The sequence below is a fragment of the Arctopsyche grandis genome, chromosome 4 (genome assembly GCF_051622035.1).
Source record: "Arctopsyche grandis isolate Sample6627 chromosome 4, ASM5162203v2, whole genome shotgun sequence".
Taxonomy (NCBI): Eukaryota; Metazoa; Arthropoda; class Insecta; order Trichoptera; family Hydropsychidae; genus Arctopsyche; species Arctopsyche grandis.
Window position 1 is genome coordinate 1,772,806 of NC_135358.1, and position 12,747 is coordinate 1,785,552.

The 12,747-nt window shown below is 37.2% G+C and overlaps 2 protein-coding genes across 2 annotated transcripts; one reads left to right on the forward strand and one right to left on the reverse strand.

Moving 5' to 3' along the window:
• Nucleotides 1–1,138: 1,138 nt before the first annotated feature.
• LOC143910335 (synaptic vesicle glycoprotein 2B-like) lies at nt 1,139–5,153 on the forward strand. Its single transcript, XM_077428764.1, has 10 exons — nt 1,139–1,184; nt 1,244–1,324; nt 1,397–1,558; nt 1,625–1,909; nt 1,991–2,229; nt 2,666–2,844; nt 2,914–3,124; nt 3,951–4,207; nt 4,467–4,594; nt 4,918–5,153. The coding sequence occupies exons 1-10, from the start codon at nt 1,139–1,141 to the stop codon at nt 5,031–5,033; spliced, it is 1,704 nt and encodes a 567-aa protein (XP_077284890.1). The 3' UTR covers nt 5,034–5,153.
• An 867-nt stretch (nt 5,154–6,020) lies between these two features.
• Sf3a1 (splicing factor 3a subunit 1) lies at nt 6,021–12,449 on the reverse strand. Its single transcript, XM_077430126.1, has 15 exons — nt 12,219–12,449; nt 11,867–12,031; nt 11,617–11,800; nt 11,389–11,548; nt 9,572–9,725; nt 9,371–9,498; nt 9,133–9,279; nt 8,899–9,061; nt 8,632–8,820; nt 8,437–8,561; nt 8,097–8,357; nt 7,916–8,024; nt 6,901–7,082; nt 6,654–6,827; nt 6,021–6,572 (listed from the first exon to the last, which is right to left on the reverse strand). The coding sequence occupies exons 1-15, from the start codon at nt 12,313–12,315 to the stop codon at nt 6,471–6,473; spliced, it is 2,340 nt and encodes a 779-aa protein (XP_077286252.1). The 5' UTR covers nt 12,316–12,449; the 3' UTR covers nt 6,021–6,470.
• Nucleotides 12,450–12,747: the final 298 nt, after the last annotated feature.

A 12,747-nucleotide genomic window follows, 5' to 3' on the forward strand; every position in this document is an offset into this window, starting at 1 on the left:
CTCAAGCAACACCTTTATAAACCAGTGCATCGTCCCCGTCAGTGAGATGTCAGTGAGTTTCAGGAACTCGACCTGGCTCGTTCCAGCGAATCACCTACCTACTTCGCTGTACATACAAATACACCTGTATTTATCGAGTAATAAAGATCCTCTTCAAAATTCAACTGAATTTCCATAGGCCGAGAAACGGTCCAAACCTTTAACCCGATCTTTGCTTTTTCGACCTTTCGATGCCGTAATGTAGACCCGTTTGGGAGGTCACGCGTGTATGCATATCTATATGCAACCGACAAGTTTCTCCTACAATTCTTCAAATATGGGATTAACCGTTATCGATCACTGTCAAGTAAAGATAAATACAAGGATAAAATAGTACCAAAAACACTCCACGGGTGATTTTTGGGACTGTGTACCATGTACATATATGGGCTAGGGGTGTTGCGTGTTTTGCATGTTTAAAAGTATCCAAAATAAACACGTACCACGTCCCACTCGGTGTGTTTTCACCCTTATTGTTCAGTGTTATTGTTATAGGCCGGCGCATCACGGTGCCGGCTCGAAATAAATGGGTTCCTATTGACAATAGGAACCCATTTTAGCACGCTCATCCACCGAAGTCTAGTTATTGTATGTACGGCGAAGGAGATAGTTACTCGGCTTCAGAGGAGTTAGCAAGCTGAACTCCTGAAGCTCACTGGCATCTGGGGGTGATGATTGATTGTGCAACGCGTAGCTTGGCTGCTGAGATCATGTTCTAGAATATTCCTACAGGGTCAAGGTTATCCTTTGTGTAGCTGTGTCTCAAAGTTTGTTTGGTGCGTAGCCGTAGTGGTGAGATCTGGCGCCCGAAAATTCCATCCATCTAATTATCATACTATAGAACTCGAGTGCCAGATATTCCGTATTTGCGATTTTTGTGGCAATGATTGTCCGTTTGGTCCGTTTACCATTTCACATAGTGACATCATGAGATTATTTGCCGCTCCGTTCAGAAGTCCGTCCTCTCTAGAAATATGATACAATGATTGATACAATTGAATAATTGAGATTGTATCAATCATTGGCTGATAATTAATTGATGGTCCATTCTTAAATTATTTACGTGAAAAAATTTTTTTTAATATAAATGATTTCGCTGATGAATAAGGTTTCTTGTTACAGCGTTTTAGTTGAATTTGATTGGGGCGAGGATTTCAAATTAGTAGCCAAAATTACTTTAGATAATTTATTATTCATTTTACAGTTTTTGATGTGGCTCAAGTGACGAAAGCTGATAGAGAAAATCAAACAAAAATAGACTATGAAGAAGCATTGGAAAATACTGGTAATATTTTCATGCTATTTTTTTTAAATATGTATTTTGACAGGAAAAATACTGTTCGTTTTTGTATTTCAGGTATTGGAAAATTTAATTACATCGTCCTTTTTGTCTGTTCTCTTGGACTCTTATCGAATGGTATTCAAAATGGAATTTCAGCATATTTGCTTCCTTCATTACAATGTGAATTTAACATATCGTCATCGGAGATGGCCTTGATGAATGTTATGTTTATGATTGGTAAAAACTAGTCCATTTTAGAGCAATTTATTAGTATTGCTTTGTATGTATTATTAATATTTTCAGGAGGAATTTTAAGTGCTTATATATGGGGAATTTTTGCCAATTTAGTCGGAAGGAAAAGCGTTATCGTATTAGCATTTTATGCTGACTTCTTAACAACTCTAGTTGGAAGTTTTTCACAAGGATACACATTCTTATTATTCACACGTCTATTGTGCGGTTTCTTCACAGGAGGTCCTGGTTATCTATTATTTACTCATTTAGCTGACTTTACACCGAGGAAAGTAAGAGCAACATATATTTGCTACGCTGGTTTTTGCTTCATAATATCGTGGATAATTTTGCCGGGTGAATGTGCAATTTTGAAAGTTTTCACACATTGGACAATTACCATATGCAACATTGCAGTATTTTATTTTTGATTTCCAGGTGTCGGTTTGTTGATTATTCCATTACAAGTTAACCTGGGCTTCGGTTTATTAAAGTTTAACTCGTGGCGTTTATATTCGCTTCTGTTCACATTGCCTTCGTTTATATCTGCTGTTATAATTTCGAAATTACCCGAAAGTCCAAGGCAAGTTTTATCGAAAGGAGACAGAATCGGATGTATGAAAATTTTGAAGAAGATGTTTGTGAAGAATACAGGCAAATCTGAGTATTGCTATGATGTAAGAAATATGCTCAAATGTATTTAAATTATGGTAATTGGATTATTACGCACATTGCGATCGCCCAAAAGACAGGTTTTGCCATGAAAATCGTGGATACGGAATATTTGGCACTCGAGTTCTTGTTAGTATGATGGACTTTTCGGCTGCCAGATGTTCCGTTATAGAGATTTTAGTGACTTTTAGGCGAGCACTTTGTGAGCAATAATCACCGAACCTTAAGGGCGTGATCACACAGCGAGGGATGCCGTATGCTGTACGCGGGATATATTTTTTAGATAGTTTTAAACATACAAAATAAAAACACGCGTATACGGCGTCAAATACGCGGTATCGTGCGAGATCGTGCGGTATATACATCGGACCGCTGTGTGATCACACCTTAAATTATACGTAGTACAAACACATTAAAATATAATCTTTTCATAATTTCTAGGTAAAGTCTATAACTGAAACGCCATTATCCGATTCCGAGTATAATAACAATCAATATAAATGTACACAATGCAGTAAGCACATAAAAAATATTATAAATGAAACGGCATTACTATTCCGTAGCAAATATGTTTTAAAAACAACTAATGTGATATTCGTAATGTTTACAAGCATGTTTGGGTATTTTAACATTATTACGCCTGTATTGAAATCACTTAAATATATATTAAATGTTTACATTTATTATAGATGTTACGGTCTCGGTTTGTGGATACCTGAACTTTTACTACACCTTAGAAGGATACAAAATTTGTATCCAAACGAATCGGTGACAGTGTGCCAATGGAAACCCGTCATTGCAAACCAATCTAAAGAAGACACCCAAAACATCTTTGAGGATATTAAGGTTTCAGAATCGATAGATGAGACTGTGTTTTGTGGAAATGTCGTCGATTCACAGGTAACACTTGCACTAGGTATGTAAGAAATGGTGTCAGCTTCAGGCGTTTGGTATTTAGCTCATTTAGCGAAGTAACTAAGACCAGTAAGCTCTATTAGCATTTGAAATGGTAATCGAGCTACAAATATTGCAAATGCCTTGAACTGGCAATAGGGGAAACATTATAGTTGTAGGCCACGCTGACTTAGTCTTTGGCCACTTGAATTTTGATTAAAAAATAATAGCTTTTTGATATTGTTACGTATACTAAAATAAGAGCTTAGTAAAGAGCCGCCGGTTAAGTGCAATCGGATTAAGCCGAGGCGCATCCCTGACACTGTGCGACCGTTATAATTGGTTTCAAGGATTACTAAGTGCATGTAGGCTAAAAAATGACCGCCGAGTTGGCCGTTATTGGTCCCTTCTCAGAAGTGACCGATACCGTGGTACCGTGGGAATTCATATCCGAGTACGTGACCATAACAATAGGTAAACAAATCAGACGTCGAAGATGTCCTGAGAGACCTGCCCCTTATAAGGCGGTACTTAGGCGATATCAAGACATTCTGGACTGAGCACTGCCAGTGCGTGTATCTCCTTAATCATCAATAAATGCTGTGACACGACTTTGGTCTTTTACTTCCTCCTCTTCCACCCACCCCTACGCAACAATATTATCGACTATCTTTTGCGTTCTCTATGATGTTCTTGATCATTACTAACTGATATTAATTGTCTGTCAATTATTTTAAATGCATGTCTTTTGCTAAACCAAATGGCTAACGACTATCGCATAGCTAAGGACTGTTTTCTCCTACACACTTATCATAACTGTTATTAATTTCAGATATACAGGGATACCATAATGATTGGCATGGCCTGCTTGTGCTACAACTTTGTGACTGCTTGTTTGTCGCAACATTTGAATGCTCGATACCTGACGTCAATTTCAATGGCTTTTGGAAGCCTGTCAGCTTTTCTTTTCGTGACTTTCAGCTCGCTGTCGCTTTGCTTGACAGCGATCAGCGTGTTCCAATCAGCAATGACCACTGCAAACGTTATAATTATGAGTGTGATAATGGCGGCATTTCCATCAAACTTAAGGCATTGTAATTTTCATGAAAATGATTCAATTTAAAGATTGAAACCAATTTAATTTTCAATCTTTAATGTACTTTTTTACTTAACGGTCAGGAAATAGTACCGAGTCAGCATTATTAACTGAAATGACAAACTCGACATACTCAATGATACTGTACCATATCCTGGCCGTTAATAAAAGAAGTACCAAATTCTATTTCAATACCATATTTTAGACTGAAATTTAATAAAAATGTTAAGTGTAATTTTAAACAATTTGCAGTTCAATGGCAGTTTGTTTAGCGACACTCGGTGGACGTTTAGGAGCAATATGCAGCAATTTATGTTTTGGGATGCTAATCGAGATTTCCTGTTACTACCCTATATTTTTAGTAGTTGGATTGTCAATTAGTATGTACATAAATCACAATATTACTGTTTCAGTTGGTCTGAATTAATCTCACTATATTGCAAGATGTATCAGTAGTCTTTTTTTGCTTTGATGTATTTTTTTTATGATGGTATTTCTTATTGACTTTGCATCCAATCAATTGAAGCCTCTAATTCTCAATTTAAAATTTGGATCAATGTTTTGCCAAAATGGTGCATTGGGGAATATGTTATAAATAAAAACAAAAAAAAGTGTAGTTTACTGTCATCTTGAGATTATTTTGGAGTATGTAGTATAATTTTTTTAATATTCATCATGTATGTTGGTTTATTTATTTTTGCAGTCGGTGCTCTCTTAATAATATTGGTTAAGGACAATGAAGAAATATTACCAGTAATCAAGCCGTCATCAGATATTGATTCAAAGTTTAATGTAGAATCAATCACTTCACATATTTAGTGCTAGAAAAATTATAGTGCTATATGTCTGTCATTTTTAAATTTCTATATGCAGTTTTATTTTTAATCTATTTAAGTTTTTAATCATAAAAGCCATATTTGCTGTGTAATAAAATGATATAAAAGAAGACATTTTTTTTTAATTTTATTGTATTTATATATACATATATAAATTAGAACATTCAGATCCAAATTCTAAAATTTAATTATTTACCTATTATTGTTTATTATTTTCCAAAATATATTATTTAAATAGAAAATATGAAGATACGTATCTCCAGAATAGAAAATTAAGCTAATAAGGGCGAAAACACACTGAGTGGTAAGGGATGTTACGTGCTCTTGGCTTCCCGCTGTGACCGTAAGCAGTGATTGTTCCCCAAACCAAATTCTAGTGCACTTGCATGTGCAGAATGCATATGTTTGGGAGGTTGCATATCTATATGCAACCTACAAGTTTCTCCTACATTTCTTCAAATGTGGGATTCACCGTCAAGGATAAATACAAGGATAAAATGTCACCGAAAACACTCCAGGGGGTGATTTTTGGAACTGTGTACCATGTATAGAATATACTAGTAGTTAGAATAGAATGCTTTGAACAGAGAGGCCACAGGTTCAAATCCCACTGGTTTCTGCTGGCCAGACCTTGGATTTGTGACTCCAGGTCGATTGTTTCCTACCAGAGTTTACCAAACCATCTGATTTTCATTGAAACGGTTCCAACAAATTGGCAACCTTACTCATTTTCTCGCAAATTTCGAGTTTTCATCAATTTCTAATTTCACTGAATTGTATAAAATGCTGAAAATTTACAAATCTGACCGTTAATGTATATTGATATTTTATGTCTATGTGGGTGTTAAATGATTTGAATTTAATTTGTACAATACTTGTATCAAATGTACAACGTTTCTGGCCAGGAAGGCGCATTGGAGTTACCTGTTATAAATCCAGGTATAAATTAAAAAAATAAAACAAAAAATTTCTAAAGCAAAGCAACTTCTGCATTTTTGTAAGTAAAACCCAGTTTTTCCCAGCAAAACCCTTATTTGGGAAATGTTGATTAAGAATAGACTTTGATGAATATTGTCGCATGTTTAAAAGTATCTAAATGGAAAACACGTACCACGTACCGCGCAGTGTATTTTCGCCCTAACTGTATTTCGATATAATTTTTCTGTTATATTCCACCCAGTGAAATAAAATAAAATAAATTATCAGATGTTGATTTGATTTATTATATTTATACATACAAATATGATGATTTATACATACAAAACTATCATCGATAAATTAAAAAATACAAGAAAAGTCGTAAAAAATCCCAAAACGATTTGATAAGTTTGTATTATATAAAATTGTCAAGCAAGCCTCAAGATAATAACAACAATTGGCTGATGGAAGTAGAAATATTCCAAATTTGAAATCAAATCCTTTATTTTTTACGGCCTCCACGTTCTTTGACTTGCAAGTTCACGACGAATCCAGGAGCCACGTTATAATACGCCAACGTGTGCGAATCCTTGAAGAAGAGACCCTGTAACGAGATAATACCAATTCACATAAGCAATTCGTATACAATATTCTGTGTCATGGTAATATGAATATGAAATATTACATCGATGTGCAACTTCTGCTTGGCAGGAGGCATTCCAAGTGCGTGATGAAGACGAGCTTTGAGTTGTGCAACGGTGGAAGCTCCGGTCAAGCGTAAGGGAACTCGTTGGCCACTCAACCGCCACTCGGTACGCTCCGGCATATTGGGCACGAGAACGGCGAACGATATTTGACCCTGGAGGAAGATAAACATATGAAATACATACACGTGTATCGTATCGGAATGCGTTCAAAATATATATATTTACCGAATGCAATTGTAGAAAGTGCTGTTCGGGCATGAGCGAATCTTCGGTACGTGCTCGCTTGGCTGGAGGCTCATCATCCGACTGTGATGGATTCGGATCTGAAGGCGGTGGTGGAGCTGGCCTAAGTTGTGAAGGTGCCATCGGTGGAGCACCGAATCCATAACCAGGCGTGGTTGGAACACCTTAAATTACGCAAAGAAAATATAAATGGTAAACATAAAGCGAAACAATCACCAATATAAGATATGCCGATGACACGGCACTAGTCGCTGAAAATTTAGCAGACCTGCAAAGATCTCTACACCATGTACATCAAGAAGGCTGCGCATAAATATAAAGAAGGCAAAATTGATGACAGTTGATAAAAATACAAATAGAAACCGGTGATTTAAACGTTGGATGGAGAGGTGTTAGAAAGAGTCAAAAGATTTAAATACCTGGGTACTTGGTTAAATGAAGAGATGGACTCAGATGAGGATTTAAGAGATGGCTAGAACAGTGTTTATCAAAATTAAGGCGGCGCTTACAAACAAGCATCTCAATCTTCGTACGCGTTTGAGATTCGCAAATAGCTACGTCTGGACAGTGTTGCTACATGGGTGTGAAACGAGGTCTCTGAATACCAGGATGATCAGCCGCATTGAAGCTTTTGAGATGTGAGTCTACAGGTGTATGCTGAAGATCCCGTGGACCAAAAAAGTATCAAATGAAGCTGTCTTCGGCCCAACAGGGAGAGACAGGGAACTTGTTTCTGTCATCAAGCGGACAAAGATGGAGTACCTCGGGTATATGATACGGGGTCCAAAATAAGAATTTCTCCGTTTGATAACCATGGGAAAAATAGAAGGCAGGAATTTGTCTTGGCTTCGAAACATGCACATGTGGACCGATATGAGCGCCGAAGATCTGTTCCGAGCGGCTGAAGACCGATGCGGATATCTTCAAATTATCGACGAGGTGATCGCCGACGTCCGGATGCGGACAGGGAAATGAATGAAATACATATTATACTTACTCATAAGTGCGGGTGGTCTTTGAGGAATCTGAGACATTGGAGACATGACCATCAGTGGTGGTATAGGTGGTAGCATACCTCCCATAGACTGGACCACCGGTGGAGGCATCTAAGATGAAAAAAATAAATAAATCGAAAGGAAAGTAAATAATTATAACATTCATAACAATGAAAAACATACCATCTTTTGCATTTGAGGTGGAGGTGGTTGTAATTGATGATGTGTTTTCGGACCGGCTGAAACTGTCACGTTAGACATCGGCTTCATGGGCGGTGCTGATATAACACCTGAAGCCGGCTTAGGTCCTATCTTTTCCTTTTCCTCATCGGGCAAAAGACCTTTCACTTTGTGAATCTGGTGGATTTGTTCCTCGAGGGTTATGTTGGCTCGAGCTGCTCTGGTCGCAGCCTCCACAGAAGAAGTGTGTCCATCCCAAGTAACCTACAAATGCGTATCACATGTATATAATATTATAAAAGCTGATAAGCAGGTATTGTATTCTTTTAAAATGACAACACACCCGATCGTCTTTCCGAACTTCTTCTTCACCAATCTTTTTACCGATGGCAGTTTCTTCATCACCGACACCGAAAATATCAGTACGTCTTTCAGCCAACTGTTTCAGCGATGCCTCAATTGCAGATCCTACAAAAAATCATTGTTTAAATATACAAAACAACATATATATAGTTAAAAAATGAGAATTCGATCTAACCTTGAGCCAAGACAGCATCTTGAGCAGCGCGGTCTCCGAGAGCTCGATCGCGCTGTTCGAGCCAGCGTGGATCCAACAGTCCGATTCGCATATGCTCTTGCACTTTGTGGGCCGGAATACGCTCTCCCGTGATGGGACTGATGAGCCACTCTTCGCTAGATGCATTGTTGGTGACGGCGTCCTTTTTAGCTGAAGAAAAAAAAGCACCCATTAATACGTACATTCAATTAAAGCAAAATATGATTTCAATTGTGATATTTATCAGACCTTGTTTGGGGTCATATTTTTTAACGATAACTTTGTCGGCCTGAGGAGCCATCGGTGGGGGTTGAATGTTGGTGCCGGTCTCTCTAGGCCTTGGTCTGTCATCCTCCGACTCTGAACCGTCTGAATCATCAGAGGCGGAGCTATCTTCCTCCATGTCTTGCACCTGCAATTCAACCGTGTATGAAATGAATGATCGTTGGATTGCTTTTGAGGATATGTTCATTAAATGCAAACCTGGTTATTATCTGGACGATGTTCTTTAACTCCAGTACGATCTTCCATCGAAGCTAAACCGTCGTCATCTTTTTTGCCGTCGTCCTCTTCATCGTCCGATTCTAATTGCATCTCTATTTCTTCTACACCACCATCGTCAATACGCTCCTAAACATAATTTTTATAGTGATTTTAACGGTTTCAATTTTAAACCTATGTACAATTAAATCACTTTAATTAATGTTTAAATAAAACAAACCTGCATTAGAACTCTAGCCCCGACCTCATCAGGATTTGTAGGTGGTGGAAATGAACCCAATTCCATTGGTTGATAGTCGACAGTTTCGACGACAACAAAATCGTGCCAATCGATTGAAGCATAAGCCACTATAAAATAAAATAAAACTGTTATATATCAAATGAATTTCAATATGGAATGGATGAAGTGTATAGATTTAACCTCTTTCCCTTTCTAGCTTCTGTTCTTCCTTCTGTTTCTGAGCCAATTGATGAGATAACCAAGCTGCTCTTTCTTTAGCTCCGTTTAATACCGTCTGAGTTGAGCTGGCTTCTTCAATCAAGCGAGGCAAAAGCTCTTTTGGCGGTAATAACACCTGTAAATTGTTTAATTAGTGAAAAAAAATTCGGATGTGACCAACCCATGACTTTATCTATATATTTGAGGAATTTAAAAAGGTCACAAAACAAAATTCGATAATTAAACATACATACACGTTCAAACATACCGGCTGTGAGAGCATTTTCGATACAAATTCAGCGCAAATATAAGGAAACTTACACAAGACAAAAGTTCTACTTCCGGTTATCAGATTTTGTTCAAAATTTTTTTCTTACTTAAAATCACTATAAATATTATAAACATTAAATATAAAGAAAATAAAAATAATTTAAAAGGTCAAAATAAAATAATTAAATATTGTTTAAATAAAATACTACTTCCGGTTTATGAATTCTGATCAAAACCGTGTCAGCTCTAAGTTAGTACATAAAGAATACAAATGTATATTTTCAGCTTGATAAGTTCAGGGGTGTGGAAAAAATAGTGTGGTCACAACATGTTTGACTTTTCTAAGAGGAAAAAATCCCACTTCCGGTTTATTATAATTAAGCGATTTTTTTTAATTTTCATCAAATTGATACAAGAATTATGGTTGAATTTTTTCGTGAAGAGCACACATGTTTAAGGGCACAAAAAAATAGTGGAAGAAAAATCGAACAAGAGTAAACTGCCATTTCCGGTTGACGGATGCTTACCAAACTTTATACATAGCTTGGTATTAGGCTTAAACTTCTAGATATTAAATTTTAGTTTAATAAACCAGAAGGTTTCTGAGAAAAACATAAAAAACCTCGATTCTCTAGAGCAGAAGTAGTAAAATATTGTTTCTCTAGAGCAGAAGTAGTAGTTCCAGTTGAGGTAAAAATATTGTTGGAGGATCCAAGTAAATGGCCAAAGTCGTGTCACAGCATTTATTGGTGATTAAGGAGATACACACACTGGCAGTGCTCCGTCCAGAATGTCTTGATATCACCCAAGTACCTCCTTATAAAGGAAAAGGTCTCTCAGGGCATCTTCGACGTCTGGTTTGTTTACCTATTGTTATGGTCACGTACTAGATGTGCCACGGAAGTCAGTCCCACGCTACCGCTGTGGGTTCTGAGAACTCTACCGGAATTCGACCGAGTTAACGCTACCCCCGCTAAGTGCATTTGGGGGTATCTCATTGTTAGCCGACTTGCACTTAAGCCTGGAGATAATCCTCGAAACCAATTATAACGGTCACACAGTCTCTGGGATGCTACTCGGACTAATCGGATTGCACTTACTCGGCGGTGTATAATATTTAAAAAATATTAATAATAATTTTTTATATGTAATTTTATTACATATAAAAAAATTTGAGTCTGATTCAGTTAGCAGTTTGGGAGATAGTTGAATTCAAAAACTTAAAAGGACACCTATAAGGGGAGGTACCATTTCCGGTCAACTCAAAAATTTGAAAAAAATTTACATTGTATCGATAAGAATTTCACTAACCGATACTAAGTTTCAGTTCGATAGGACTAACGGTGTTCAAAAAATCCCAAAATACACAGACATACACACACATTTTTTCCGGATCATGAAAACGTGATCAGTGATCGATTCCGAGTTTGAATCAGTCAAAATCTCGAGTTGGAATTTTCGCATGATCACAAATCTTCATCTATTGTTACTACATACATAAAGTAATACAATGATATATGTTAACATACCTTCGTATACTGCTCTAACAATCTAGTAAAATAGTGGAATAGAGAATGTTGAGGACGCAAAAAGTCAAACTGATAATTGCGCTGTTCTCTATTCATCAGATTAGTCAAGAACTGACGACCGTTTCGTGCCACGAATTGAGCCGTCAATTTTACAATGTCACTAAAAAGAAAAAAACAACATAGTAGTGTATTAAAACATGACTAATTTCAAAATAAAAACATACATACAGATCTAATGCAGAAATCGAGAGCGGGTCTGCGATGAATTCAAAATCAGGAGGAGCTTCTTTCGGAGGTGGTGGTTCGGCAGCGGCCCTCAAAAGTTCTTGCTGACGCAGTTGAGCAGCTGGTGTTACCGTCAATCGTTGCATAGAAATTCCCAAGCCACTGGGAACGACCAATGGCTCGACTCCTAAAATAAACAATATGATAATTTGCATCGTAAGCGTTCCGTAATGAGTCTAGCTGTTGTACGAACCTTTCCCGCCACGGAAATCCTTGACTTTGTGTTGATAATAGGCATGGTATGGATCGCCGGAGCTCAAGAAATTGAACTTGGGATTGCCCAATTCGTTCTGTCGAATACGTGCTTCGAATTCAGGTCCATTTCTAGCGACGAAGCTGGCGGTTTTGTCGACGATGTCTATCAATCGTTATAAGGAAAGAATTGTCTGGGCAACTGTTTGCAATAATTATTTAATATAAATGTATTTAATTTCGTTTTCTTGCGTGATATTTTGAGGGAATCAAGTGTTAATAGTGTAAAAATGTGTCGGGTCAACATTGTGAGTAAACATAACCTCAACATTGAAATTTTGACATAAGGATACTCCTGACTTCGGGCGGCGGGTAAATGATGCCGATGACGGGTCCCGGTGGGGGCGGAGGCTCTTCGGCCCCCGGTAGTTCTGCCGTCAAGACCGGCATTCTCCAAACGACGATTTACCGCAAAATTTGTCCCAAATTCGAGCTTAAGCACGAACAACGCTACCAAACGTCAAGTGACAGACGGCCATATCGAAATCGGTGTTGCTACATCAAAATTTAACAACCACATAAGTGACATCTATGCAACATCATCTACACTATTTATTGTTAAATAATTTACTTTACAAAATTTATTTTGAGACATCTATGTAGCATAATATATACTATTTAGTTGTAAACAAACTTCAATAGATGAAAGTTTATACATCTTTTCTTCACATAATTCAAAATATGTAGTCTACGTACATATAATACATTCATGGTCAATCGTTTGTGAGTTGCAAATAAAAATGACGGCTAGTATTTGGTATTACTGAAATTTTAATACATATACATATATCTAACTATCGACAATAACGTCAGCTGCCCCTC

What these genes read in the sequence shown, in the direction of transcription:
- LOC143910335 (XM_077428764.1), top strand. Translation starts at nt 1,139, where the DNA reads ATGAATAAGGTTTCTTGTTACAGCGTTTTAGTTGAATTTGATTGGG. An exon ending in AGAAGCATTGGAAAATACTG is followed by an intron (nt 1,325 to 1,396) that starts GTAATATTTTCA and finishes TTTGTATTTCAG; the next exon opens with GTATTGGAAAATTTAATTAC. An exon ending in AATCTGAGTATTGCTATGAT is followed by an intron (nt 2,230 to 2,665) that starts GTAAGAAATATG and finishes CATAATTTCTAG; the next exon opens with GTAAAGTCTATAACTGAAAC.
- Sf3a1 (XM_077430126.1), bottom strand. Translation starts at nt 12,315, where the DNA reads ATGCCGGTCTTGACGGCAGAACTACCGGGGGCCGAAGAGCCTCCGCCC. An exon ending in AGATGCTGTCTTGGCTCAAG is followed by an intron (nt 8,562 to 8,631) that starts GTTAGATCGAAT and finishes GATTTTTTGTAG; the next exon opens with GATCTGCAATTGAGGCATCG. An exon ending in ACTTTCTACAATTGCATTCG is followed by an intron (nt 6,828 to 6,900) that starts GTAAATATATAT and finishes ATCTTCCTCCAG; the next exon opens with GGTCAAATATCGTTCGCCGT.